At 32.0% G+C, this 13,399-nt stretch overlaps 1 protein-coding gene across 1 annotated transcript; it reads right to left on the bottom strand.

Moving 5' to 3' along the window:
• Window positions 1-6,284: 6,284 nt before the first annotated feature.
• LOC121261072 (pentatricopeptide repeat-containing protein At2g13600-like) lies at window positions 6,285-9,122 on the bottom strand. Its single transcript, XM_041163228.1, has 2 exons — window positions 7,156-9,122; window positions 6,285-6,773 (listed from the first exon to the last, which is right to left on the bottom strand). Exon 1 carries the CDS (start codon window positions 8,941-8,943, stop codon window positions 7,180-7,182), a length of 1,764 nt encoding a protein of 587 aa, XP_041019162.1. The 5' UTR covers window positions 8,944-9,122; the 3' UTR covers window positions 6,285-6,773; window positions 7,156-7,179.
• Window positions 9,123-13,399: the final 4,277 nt, after the last annotated feature.

Here is a 13,399-nt window from a genome sequence, read left to right as displayed (position 1 = left end):
CCCAGAAGCAAAGGAACTACTCGCTTTAATGCCATTATATCGAAGGTGACAATATATACGTGTGTGTGTAATAAATGTACAGATCATCTCCCATATTGCATGCAACCTTGGAAGTTAGCGAAAGCTTCACCCTGCTGCCACATGCGAGTGGGAAAAATGCTCCTTTTATAAATGATCAATTTCCTAGCTAAAAGTTTAATTAAAACGATAAATTTGATTAATTAATTATTAATTTCTCAAAATATAGTGGTCACAATATTGAAAATACAAAGTACTGAAATATTAATAAAAAAATAAATTTATATTTTTTCAGAGCTTAGGCAACAAGATCTAGAATAGTTATTAATCGATACAATATCTTGAGTCTAGAGAGTGTTCTTTTTCTCTTCTGTTTGTCTTTTTTTTTTTTTTTTTTTTTTTTTTTTTTTTTAAGGGTAGGTGATATTAGATTTTGAGTGATCTAGAACATTATTGGTAAGAATTATAGGTAATTATGGTTGCGTTAATCTTAAAGATATATTTTCATGTGCAAAATCAGCATCTTGAAGAAGCTGGGAGTTGCATGCTCCTTAATTAACCAACATATATATTGTATATACAATATGATGGTTTACACAATCATATTTGAGAGAGGAATATATATATATATATATATATATATATATATATATATAATTCATGTCATAATTAAAGAAGTCTGTCACAAGATAATACTATCATAAATAGATGTCACGACATTATTAATATAAGGTCCACACTGATATATATATATTGGGATATTGCGCATGCTATTTGCTAGACACTAAAATATTTAAGAAACATGTCATGCAAAAATATTGTTGAATTTTATACCTTATATCGGACGTGACAAATGAATATATATTGTATGCGGCTTCTTAATTAATTAATTAATGGGTTCTGCTGGGAATCAAGAAGTAAAGGTTCAACTTCAAAGCTGTAATAAATTGTCTTAGTTTTGTTTTGTTTTGTTTTTTATCCCTGCAAGAGGATCGTTGTGAAGGTCAATTGTTTTGGAGAAAAAAGGATTGATTTCTACAACGAGCTGAAACTGATCTTATATTAGAATAATGATAGGGTTATTACCCTATTACTACCCATCTACTACTCTTTTTGTATTTTTTTTAATTTTTAATTTTACTTAATGATTAAGGAAGTGAATATTAGTAAATTTATATTTTTTTTTAATTTTTTTCTTAGTGATTAAGGATGTTAAAAAAATACTTAAAAGAAAATGATAAAAAAAAAAAAAAAAAAAACTTGAAATACACTTAGACAGTAGATGAGTAATAATAGGTAGTAAACCTATCACTACCCCTTATATATTAATACTCCCTGCGTGCAGTTAATTCCTAATTTCCACAAACCTATTTTCGTCCTTTTTTCTTTGAAATTTTATAGCTTAGAGACTTGGGGACAAATAAATTAGATATAAAACGAGTTCTACAATTTTATCAAATCTTTAATACTATACTATATGAAATATTATAAATAGTACTTTAATTAAAACATACTTATAATTTATCTTATCTCTCTTTTCGTTTAGACTTTAAAAATTCGAAACTATATATGCTGTTAATCAATTAAAAAAGCAAAATTAAGAAAGGGTAGCGGCGCTAGCTATATATATATAAATATATATATATGTAACTGCATGTTGTTTGAAAATATATGCATGATCAATACGTTAAACTTTTTCAGAAAAGGGTTCACACCATTTAGCATGCAATTTCCACGAGCTCAAATTAACATGAGAGATAGACCTAATCACTACAAGAAAGTTGGATATTTGTGACATTTTTTTTTGTGGTGAAAATGACATTTTGTAACGAAAATAGACTCATTTTAACTTGAAATAGTTATTTCACTAAAAATAACTAATCACAAATAAGTAATTTTCTTATAGCGAATTAAGATCGAGTCTGAAAGAGCGTGCAGTTTCCACACATTTGCATGGCGTATATATATATATATATATATATATATATATGCATGTGGAATATTAATGTCATTGCATAGGAGCCTTTTATATTCTCTGCATTATTGGTAATTTGGATGCATTTGCAAGTGGAAGCTGCGTTATACAGTACATGGAATAATTCTAAACTACTTTCTCCTTCTTCTTCTTCTTCTTCTTCTTCTTCTTTTTTTTTTTTTTGTTGTTATTTTCTTGTTTTCTTTTAATCTATATATTTTGTAATTTGTTTTTAGACGTACCTCTCATGCATGCGTGTCCATGCAAGTCCCACCGGCCACAAAGTTCTTCTTAATTCCAAGTCATTGATGTCAGCCGTACGTGATTTTTTTTATTTTTTTAATGAGAGTAGTCTTTAATTTTTTTCAGTTTTTAAACGATAAAAAGATACATGAAGATGCATGTCAGGCCAATCGGCTACAAAATTATGAAATGATGGACCCAAAAACTTTCGGCAAGCCAATCTTTTAAAGCCGCTTGTGACTTGTCAAAGAGGACAGATTATACATTGATTTAAACAAGAAGAAAACTTGATTGGTTGCCATGTCGTATTGAAATAAATGAATGAAAAAATAATCGACAAATTATTTAGACAAGAAGAATACTACTTGTTTTAATCTTTTATTGCATGTCGTATTGAAATTAATGAATTTCCATATATAGGTTTTGAAAAAGATTATGGTGAACGAATTACGGGATAACATCGCCACGTCATGAGAACGAACGAGGACAAAGCAGTCAGAACATGTTCTCCACTCACCATTTTATTTAAGAGATCAAATGAGTAAGTATTGCGTATTAATTTTGAAAAATGGAGTAAACATGAGATTTACATGAAAAATTAATTTTTTAATAATAAATTTTATTCTTTTTTAAAAGAAAAATATTTTAATCACAAAAAATTTATATAAAAAATATCATAAATTGATATGACTTGATATAATTTGTTATATTGTAAAGTTATTTTATTATAAAATAGATCTAACAGATCAGATGAAACTAAGTTAATTTGTGATATTATTTTATATAATTTCTTTGTGAATGTAATATTAAATATTTGACAAACGTCGTAGAATTCATAATTATATCTAATATTATTTTTTATTTAATTAAACTACTCACTATTTATAAAATCACCATCTGGTATGAAATCTATCTTCTAGCCGCCCTAATATGTTATAGAAATTAGAGAGGAAACTACTTAAATAAAGAATCATTCCTCTAGAGATGAGAAATGATTTGTATAAATTTTAAATAGATAAGTTCTACACAAATTTTTATAAAAAAAAAAAAAAGGTAGAATCCACATTGAAAAAGTATTACAAAATTAATATTTTTTAGTCGGACCTACTTTTTTACAAATAAGTACCATGTAAAATTTATATATTTAGAACTTATTTCTAACATTCCTTCTCAAAGATCGTGAGAGAGAAATTCTTTGGGCAGGATTATTTGGTCATTTTGCTACTAAAAAAAAATTTAAGAATCTTTAAAATATTTTATCAATGATGGCCAAGTAATTTTTTCTTTTTTTTATCCAAATTCCAATATTGAACAATACTACATGATTTTTTTTTTATTTTCTTTTGACTTTTTTAATACGAGTAAGTAAAATATATTACAAGTGAAATGATAAGGACGACTCATATTTTATACTTAATGAATATTAATAAATAGGAGTTTGGCAAGTAGTTCAGCCTTGACGCAGTCAGACCGGAATTAAAGAGTTATAATATATAATATTGGGGCTGGCTGGCTTCAAAAGATAAACATGTTTGTTCATGATATGACGATATGCTTAGTGGAAAAGGATGTAATTAAGCATCGATACCAAATGAATAATTACTAAACCATCTTATTCAATAAACTAATTTAAAAGCAACTGGAAATTAAGTAGATCATGATAGCCATAGGGCAGCCACACCCCAACCCAACCCCTAGCTCCTTGGTTTGACGCCATTTTTTTTTTTTTTTTTTAAATGAAGTTAGTTTGGGTTCTAGTGCCTCCATTTGATTGAGATAATATTAAAAATTTGAAAGAAATATTCGACAAGTTTAAAATACATGTTTATTTAATTGCCTTAAAAAAAGAAGTAAAAAGATCATACGTAAGATCGTGAGATTAAAGTTCGAGTTTATGTGAAAAATAATTTCTTGTATCTTTGACGTGAAAGTACTGGAACATTAAAATTGCTTAGAAATATCAAGCACAGGAAAAATAAAAATAAAAATATGGTTTATTAATGGAACTAATTAATGCCATATTTTCTTATATATCCAATCCAACAGAAAAAGTTGTCTATTAATCCACCAATTGCCATTATACGAAGAAGGGAACCAGCATGACAAATATCATAATTATATATATATATATATATATATATATATATATATATATATGCTCTTTGTTGCCTATTTTGAATTATATTTTTATATGCTCCATGGACCATGGGCAATCAAAATTAACAGGTTTAATTAACTAGTACATGAAAAGACAGCAATAAATGAGTCGGAGCGTCCAAACAATGAGACTTTTAAATGAAGTGATCAGGAGATTGTTTTAGCATAAGCTACGACATCATGATCAAGATTGAAAAGAAATTAAATTCCCTACAAAATTAAAAAGAAAATTAATGACCTTGGACTTACTTTAGTGGATCAGACATTAATGAGAAACATGATCAGTACTCTTTTATGTATCCAAACAAATGTTTTTCATTTATATCCATATTTATTTATTTTTTAATAATTTCACATCTGCTCGTAACTTTATTCAAAGCATGCAATGATAGTTCATAATATGATTAAAGATGCCAATCACAAAAGTTCGATTTGTTAAAGGAGACGAATAAATAAATAAATAGGAATATTAAAGCAAATTCAATAATTCCAGTTAAGAAAATAATTAGGGTAGAACATTGACCATTGAACCATGACCAAGGCCAGACAAGAATCCTATCTGAAGTCTCATGCCCAATCAACATCCTGGTCCACAACTTAATCACGTTATGCATACAATAGAATTTGCACAATACAACTTTTTTTCTAAACCATTGATATTAATTGCGATTGCACATTATAATGTCTACTTTTTACCAGGAATATTCATACCAAAACACTTGGGTGCCCAAAAAAAAAAAAAAAAAAAAAAAAAAGGGGTCCATTTCCCATGATCTTGTGTTCCTGATCCCTGAAGAAAGAGTGGTCTTTAAGTTTAATTGAGCCGTCTCCTCAACCACAAGTATAGATTCCATCCAATCATACAAGCAGGCAGCAACACGCAGTCCAATATCATAAGCCTAAGGTGCAAGACAGCTGGTTTTAGTTTCTGTTCTTGTCTTTTTCTACTTGCTTTTTGACATTTCTTTGGTATTTGGTGGATTAAATCCCTAATATATATTATCAGAAACCTGAACTAAAGCGTTAAATTAACATTCTTCATGGGAAAGATTATATGCTCTTTTATGAGTAGAAACAAATTAACTTTATAAGAGTTGCATGATTTTAGCTGTCGGATCATTTAATGATAAAGGATAGGATGAATACTATATACATGAATTGGATTGGAAAACATATCCATGTAACTGAAGTGGGCACCGAATTAGGCAAAGTTGTTTGATATGGATACCATATTTTAATAAGATGTTTGAGAAAATATTCCCTATTGTGTATGATGACAACATCCTACATGGCAACCATAGGCTATTGCACGATATGTCGTTTTCATCTCTTATTTCAAATTTTAACCTCCTTAATTCTCATTTCTTTTTCTTTAGTTTCTCTGTCTGCGTGGTAGTAAAATAAATTGGAACTATATATGGAGTTGCCGGCAGTTGATTCAAGACCATATATAGAGTTGGCCTAAGGGCCCATTGTGAACCGCCCACAATAACAATTATTAGCTACAATTATTATTATATATTCTGTGTGGAATGTGTGTATGTATGTACGAGACACAGTGGCCGCCCGTGAACACCGACCCCCACCGACTCCAATTTTTTTCCATTAATTGGAGGTTACAAATATGTGTTAATTATGTACGGCAAATATTTATTTGGAATGGATCAAATCACGAGGCTGAGAGTTTGAGCGCTTCCAGTTAGATTTGAATGGCCTTTGCCACCACTGGATTTCTACAATCTAATTACTGTTTTTTTTTTTTTTTTTTTTTTTTATACATTTGGGAGGGGGGTTTCGAACCGGGACTTTTATTTTGGAAGTGGAGAGTTTATGTCAATCAGGTCACAAGCTTTTAACTAATTACTGTTGAATTCTTCAACATATAATCAAATTGATCTAAAGACGTCCTAGACACAACATTTTCATTATAGTGTATACAATTTGCTACCACTCCTTTGATGCTACAGAAGGAAAGAATAATATTATTTAGATTTTTACATCTCAGAAAGTTAATATCCATGATGGCTCTATATACTATATAGTGATTGATGTCTTGGAAGAGGGGGGACAGCTGCTGAGCAATTTTAAGGACTCTACTCTTCATTGTTTACGCGTGGGGTACTGATGCTTGAAACCCAATCTACATAGATGAAGTCCCGCAATAATCACAGGTGCTGAACATCCCTGCTTTCCATGAAATAATGAGAGGCAATCCATCATGCAGTGGCCAAGGAAAGCTTGAAAATCCAGTTATGTGTCCCAGGTTTCCATGTCATGATGAGAGGAAATCCAAAATCCAGTAGAAAAGGGAAGACTGACAGTCCGGGCATCACGGTTCATGTTATCCAATCCATAGCGCCTGTTGCCCAAGACTTGACCACTGCAGCAAGCAGAGGCCCCCAAGTATAACATTGAGAATGACATAAATATCGCATAAATTGCATATATATATATATATATATACACACACACACACACACACACACACACATATATATATATATATATATAAACAACAGTTATCTCATCCTTCTATCGACAGCCTTGCAAGTTATATATGTATGAAATGTTTAACACCCTCTCATCCGTGTGTGTAAAAATAATTAAGCGATACATTGTATTTAGACCAAAGAAGCTCAGACTCAACATGTGAGAGAAATTAGCACGATTTTTATGCTGAACTCTTAATTAGTTAGTAAACAAACTGATCACATTTCCTATCAAGCTTTAGGTGCAATAAATGCAAACAGGAAGAATTATACCTTTAGGAAAAACACAGGAGTATATCATATGGCCAAGAAGACTTCACGCACTGCCCAATTTAAAGTTCTTAGAATGTTCTTTATCCCATGAATCCTTGTATGAGAAAAATCCCCTATAGTGAATTTTTCAAAATTTCCGTTTACTTCAATCAGACTATGGCCAGGTGTCTTCCTCAACCCACTACCTTTCAACATATTCCTTGCCTCCGCAACATCACCCCACATCTCATCCAAAGCATACAAGTTCGCCAATAGAACATAAGGTGAACTAGTCACAGGCTGAGTCTTTAGGAGTTGTTTAGCCAACCACTCCCCGATTACAATATCCCCATGCAGGCGACATGCTGAAAGCAAGCTCCCTAAAACAACTGGGTCGTGCCCAAAAGGAAATTTCTTGATGTACTCTTCAGCCGTTCTTAATCTCCCAGCCCGTCCCAACATATCAATAAAACATGAGAAATGTTGTATATCAGGAGTAATCCCATAATCTTTTTCCATTGAATTAAAAAGAACTTCGCCCTTGTCCACAAGCCCTGCATGATTGCAAGCCATGAGAAGTCCAACAAATGTCACAGAATCTGGATTTAACCCCATGGCCTTCATCTGCTCAAAAAGGTCTAGGGCCCATTCACCAAGCCCATGATTTGCAAATCCAGCAATCATGGTGTTCCATGAAAAATTATTGCGATGGTGTATTCTGTTAAAAACGTTATGTGCACATCCAATGGAACCACATTTAGCATACATGTTCACTAGAGCATTACCAACTCCCACATCTTGATACAGCCTTGTTCTGATTATATGAGCATGAATCTGCTTGCCATGGCGAATAGAAGCAAGACTAGCACAGGCGGCAAGGACACTGGCAAAGGTGAAGTCATCAGGTCTCACATAATAGTCATTCGCCATCCCTTTGAAAACACTTAAGCCCTTTGAATGCTCATCGCAATGAGAATAAGCAGCGATAATCGTGTTCCATGAAATGACATCTTTCAATTTAATTAATCTGAAGACCTTCTCCGCTTCATCTATCAAACTAAATCTTGAGTACATTGATATCATCACATTTCCAATAAAAGGCGTGGAGTCGAGCTCAAGCTTGACTGTTTGGGCATGCAACGCTGTTCCCATTACGCAATCATTTGAATCAGTGCAAATCTCCAAAGCTCCAACGAAAGTAAAACGATCTGGTACAAAACCTTGTTGGTGCATTAGTTTGAACACTTCAAACCCCCTTTCAAGCTGCCCATTATCTACAAACCCAGAAATGAGAGCATTACATGAAACAGAGTTAGGTTCTGGTGTACTAGTATACACTGATAAGGCATCATTGCATCGACCACACTTCATATACATCGAGATCAGAGAGTTACAAACAAATGAGACGGATGCATAGCCAAACTTCAGTGATTTAGCATGAAGTTGTTGTCCCTGTGGCATTGCCATGAGACTGGCAGATGCACTGATAGCACTGGCAAATACGTACTCATTGGGTGCGGGACGCATTTTAGAAAATAGTTCAAGTGCCATCGGATGCTCTCCGACCTGATCACAACCCGAAATCATGGCCGACCAGGACACAAGGTTTCTTTCGGACATCTCATCAAACACGCGACGAGCAGAAACAATGTTACCACACTTCGCATACATGTTGAGGATGTGGTTGGCAATGATGATATCAAATTGCAACGCTGTTTTAAAGGCGGCGGCATGAAGGGAAAGACCATGTCGGAACGCCTTGGTTTTCGAGCAGTGGTGCAAAAGCGAACCAATGGCTTCCCTTATCATGGAACCATAGTTATATCATTCCAAAATGTGTAACATCGTGATAATGATTCGCCCATATAGTGATTCTTGAGATTAAGGCCTCGTTATGCATTGGGAATATGAACAGTTCACTGCAACAAGGCGACGCAGGATAATATCGAAGTTTCAATGACACCGATCTTGACACAACCAACGATACTAACAGCCGATTCATGTCTGAAACATAAATTTGAGGCATAGTGGGCTATTAAAGCCCATGGCATCCCATGATTAAAATGCCCAACAACGAAAACAAGCCCAAGCTGAATTCAAATTGTAAAAGCAAAAGCCCAAGCCCAAGCCCAAGCCCAAGCTCAAAGAAGACAAGCCTGTCATTTTGATTGCGATCTTAATAACGGGCAATACATAGGCCTTTCAGCAGAAGGTAATCAGTTTGTTTCACTGGAAAAAGATTTTTGGTAATAGCTTTTTGAGAATTGCCAGTCATAAAAAAAAAAAATTACATAAAAATAAATTTATAAATTAATATAATTTTATATAATATATTAGATCTACTTTATAATAAAAATAGGTCTACAATTAAATGTAACAATTTAATTTATGAATTTATTTTTATAAAATCTCTGTGTTTCCTTTTTAGATCTTTCCTCCTTCCTAGCTATTTCAAGTTAAATCTTTTTTATTTTTAAATTTTAAAGTCTTTTTAAATCTTTTAAACTTTTTATTTTTTGGTTTTCTTATATTCTCATAACTAAGCACAAACTCTGTGTAATCCAATGTTAAAACAAACGCACCTTATAACCTTACACCCACATTATAACATAGAATCGTACCAATCACATATGAGATATTTTAGTTCAAAAATAAATTTTACAAAAATAAATTTATAAACTAGTGTGATTTGTTATGATGAATCATATCGTAGAATGATTTTTACTATAAAATAAATATAATGTATCATATATGAACATATTAATTTGCAGTTTCACTTTTATAAGTTAATTTTTCGTTTTTTGGAATCAGGAGTTCATTGTTCATTAGTTCTCATCATTACTAGACCCCTCGCTCCTCAACATGATAATAAATGGGGGCGGGTTGAATCTAATAATACCATTAACTGTGGCATTGTTGTGACATAAAGAGTGACATTGGATTCTGTAATTAACTCTCTTTCTCATGAGTGGTAACCTTGCTTTTATCCATCTCTAATGCGACCAAGTTGCTCAATCCAATAACCCACGATCTAGATTCATAAAGTGCAACTATAAAATCTGGTCTGTCTTGGCTGTTTATTTTATTTATTTATTTATGGAAATATATTTTATTTCATTCAATTAATTCAAAATTACAACTGTGACTAATCAATACAAAAAAAATCCAGATTACCAGCCAAACCACTCATCTGTTAAGGGCTCCCCTGCTCACAAATTTATTTGTGACGGATATTATCTTAACTTCTATAAACTCTCTCCTGACAACAGAGAAAGTGTTCTGTAAAAACATAACTAAACGACCCCCTACCTCCAAAGGAGGCGAGGTACTCAACTGCTATGAACACCAAGTCTAATAGCTTTTTTTCCTTTATTTTCTCACACAAATAAAAACACTGTAGAAAATGAAATACACTGACAAAGTAGGCTGCAGAGGCGTGTAAATGACACGCGCCACTCTGGGAGTATGCGATCTTGAAGGTGCTGAAGTCGCTGGACCCAAAGCCACCGCACATGGCATCAACGAAAGTGCGGACTAACGAAATAGAGTACCATCCCTAAGCATACTAAAGTTCAATGCTATTGCCTTACTACTTGGGCAAAACAATAGGGCAAATTAGCATATAATTAATTTTATATTCGCTCGTTCTCAATTATAACTCGGTTTTATTAAAGATTATAGTTTTTTTTTAGGAGTCCAGCTTTGAGATTTCTATAACTCCATTGCTCTTTTTTGTATAAGATATTCTTTAAATGAGAAGTAATGAATAAAATTAAAACACCATCTTTTACTCTTTTCTTTTTTAAAAAGGACAAATTAACCGGATCCATACATACAAGTTTACAATAGCATGCATCAGCCATGAGCCAACCCATGCAAGGCTTCAATCAGCGACATGACCACACACCCACGAGCAAAAATGCAGCAATTTCAATGAAACGATCATGCTTACGATCCTACAGATCCTAAAAAACGTAAAAAAAGGGTTAGAAAGCACAAAAGGTGAGATTATTGAGGATGATTTGGTTCACTCAAAAAGAAAAAAAGTCCATAAAACTCTTTTTGTCACATTAACAACCACCTTTGTCCCCTTTTCAAGCAGAAATATGAGTGTCAGTCCTTTTCACCAACTCTCTCCGCGTAACTATTAACCACTTTGCACTGTTCCAAACACGTCTTAGGAAGTGATGAGAGAGCAGAAAGCATCCCCAGCATTACTAAACTTCATGATTATGGAACTTTGAATTCTAACCAGCCATAATATATGCAACCTTTTTATAATTTTCTCCTTTTTTTTCTTTACCGGACAACTATATAGCTAGCAAGCATCAAGTGTTGAAATAATAATCTAAACATAGGTAAATGATTTCACCAACAACAATGAGAATTAGAAGATTAAGAATCGGTAAGTGCATGGATCGTATATTGGACCCACAAATCTATATATGGATAGAGATGAGTACTGAAAAAAGTTATAATGTATTTATATATTTTGTTAAAGATTCAACGGACGAGATTTTGCTAACATTTTGGGATTTATGATCCGTTTTCAGGCCGCTGAAATGGTTTGAAAGGGAAAGGGTCTTACTGGAGTACTCACATGTGGTGTAGAAGCTTGACGACGAGTTTGGTGGGGGCAACCCTCACATGTTGTTAGAATGTAATATTCCCTTTGAAAACTCCATTTTCCTTTGCATATGAATTAATTACCGGAAACAGAGGGTACCAGAATTAGAAGAAATTTTACTAGTTTTGTCTCTCTTTTCTTTTTCCAAGGCCCGGCTATATGGTGTTGAGGACGTGAAAATTACAAAGTAATTAGACATGCGAATTAGTGTTACGTGATGATAACAACATGAAAATGACGACTCTAGACTACGTTCTTTTCCTCTCTTATTTTTTTCTTTTTCCTTTTCGAGTATTAATGCGATTTAATGTGGGCAGTGTCATACCTCTCATTGTCATCATAAGGAGCTAACACCCGCGCAATATTGTCATTGGAGTCAATCAAGGAACATGCTGTTGGTTTTGCGGAGCCTACTTTTGTTGCTATGTATATAGGTTCTATTGGATGACTCGATCTGACAATGATGTGTTGTGAAGTTCTAGGAGAGAGTGAACAGTATAATAAAATCTTCTATAATTCTGTAAACGTAGATACGTTAAAGAACTACGTTAATTTTATATCGTGTAATTAATTTATTTGCATTTACTTTCACTTATGTGTTGTCGTTATTTTTCACAAGACATGCTTCAAAGATTTTACTCAAGTGCATATATCACGAGCTTTTACTTTTCTCAATCCTTTTTATTTGTTTACAAGAGGGAAAAAAAAAAAGAATAAAATTATTTTACCTCTCCACTCTGACCGCTCCATGTGACTGTTGGTCAATTTTTTTTTTATTTAGTGATTAAAGAATTAATTTTAAAAGTATTAGTGTATTTTTTTATATTTTAAAAATATTTAAATATATTAAAAATATATATATATAAAAAAAAACTACTAAACAGTACGCTAACGGTAATTTTGGGACAATAGCCTCACTCAAAAAAAAAAAAAAGTTTTATCCTCGCGCGCGCGCGCACAGACTTGATTTGGAAACATATATACGGCCTCATGAGAGAGGGAACTATCATATGCAGCGGTTCTTTGCAATTAATTAAACTTTACGATGCCATTCATTCTTCACATTAACTCCAACTACGAACAATTGAGTTATGTTTGGGTGGTGATAATATTTAAAAAGTATTGAAAATATTTGTGAATAGTTATGAGTAGAGATTAGAGTGAATTTGTAAGTCTTATTGAAAGTATTTTGAATTGTTTGGATGTGTGAAATATGTTGAGTTATTGACTTTTGGATAGGTAGTTAAAAAATGTGTGAGACCCATAAATATTATAGTGATTTTATTTTTAGTAATAAATATTATAGTGATTTTATTTTTAGTAATAAATATTATAGTGATTTTATTATATTAATAAATATTGTAGTGATTTTATTTTATTTTTATATATAATAATGATAAATATTATAATGATTTTATTTTTAATTTATATATAATAGTGATAAATATTATAATGATTTTATTTTTATATATATAATTAGTGATAAATATTATAGTAATTTTATTTTTTATTTATATATTATAGTGATTTTATTTTTTATTTATGTATAATAGTGATAAATATTATAGTGATTTTATCTTTTATTTATATATAATAGTGATAAATATTATAGTGATTTTATTTTTTATTTATATTTAA

Source organism: Juglans microcarpa x Juglans regia, chromosome 4D, assembly GCF_004785595.1.
Source record: "Juglans microcarpa x Juglans regia isolate MS1-56 chromosome 4D, Jm3101_v1.0, whole genome shotgun sequence".
NCBI classification, from domain to species: Eukaryota; Viridiplantae; Streptophyta; class Magnoliopsida; order Fagales; family Juglandaceae; genus Juglans; species Juglans microcarpa x Juglans regia.
Note: the sequence above shows the minus strand (reverse complement) of the source record. Positions and strands in the feature narration are given on the sequence as shown.

Excerpts from the sequence above, each read along its gene's own strand:
- LOC121261072 (XM_041163228.1), bottom strand. The coding sequence starts at position 8,943 with ATGATAAGGGAAGCCATTGGTTCGCTTTTGCACCACTGCTCGAAAACC.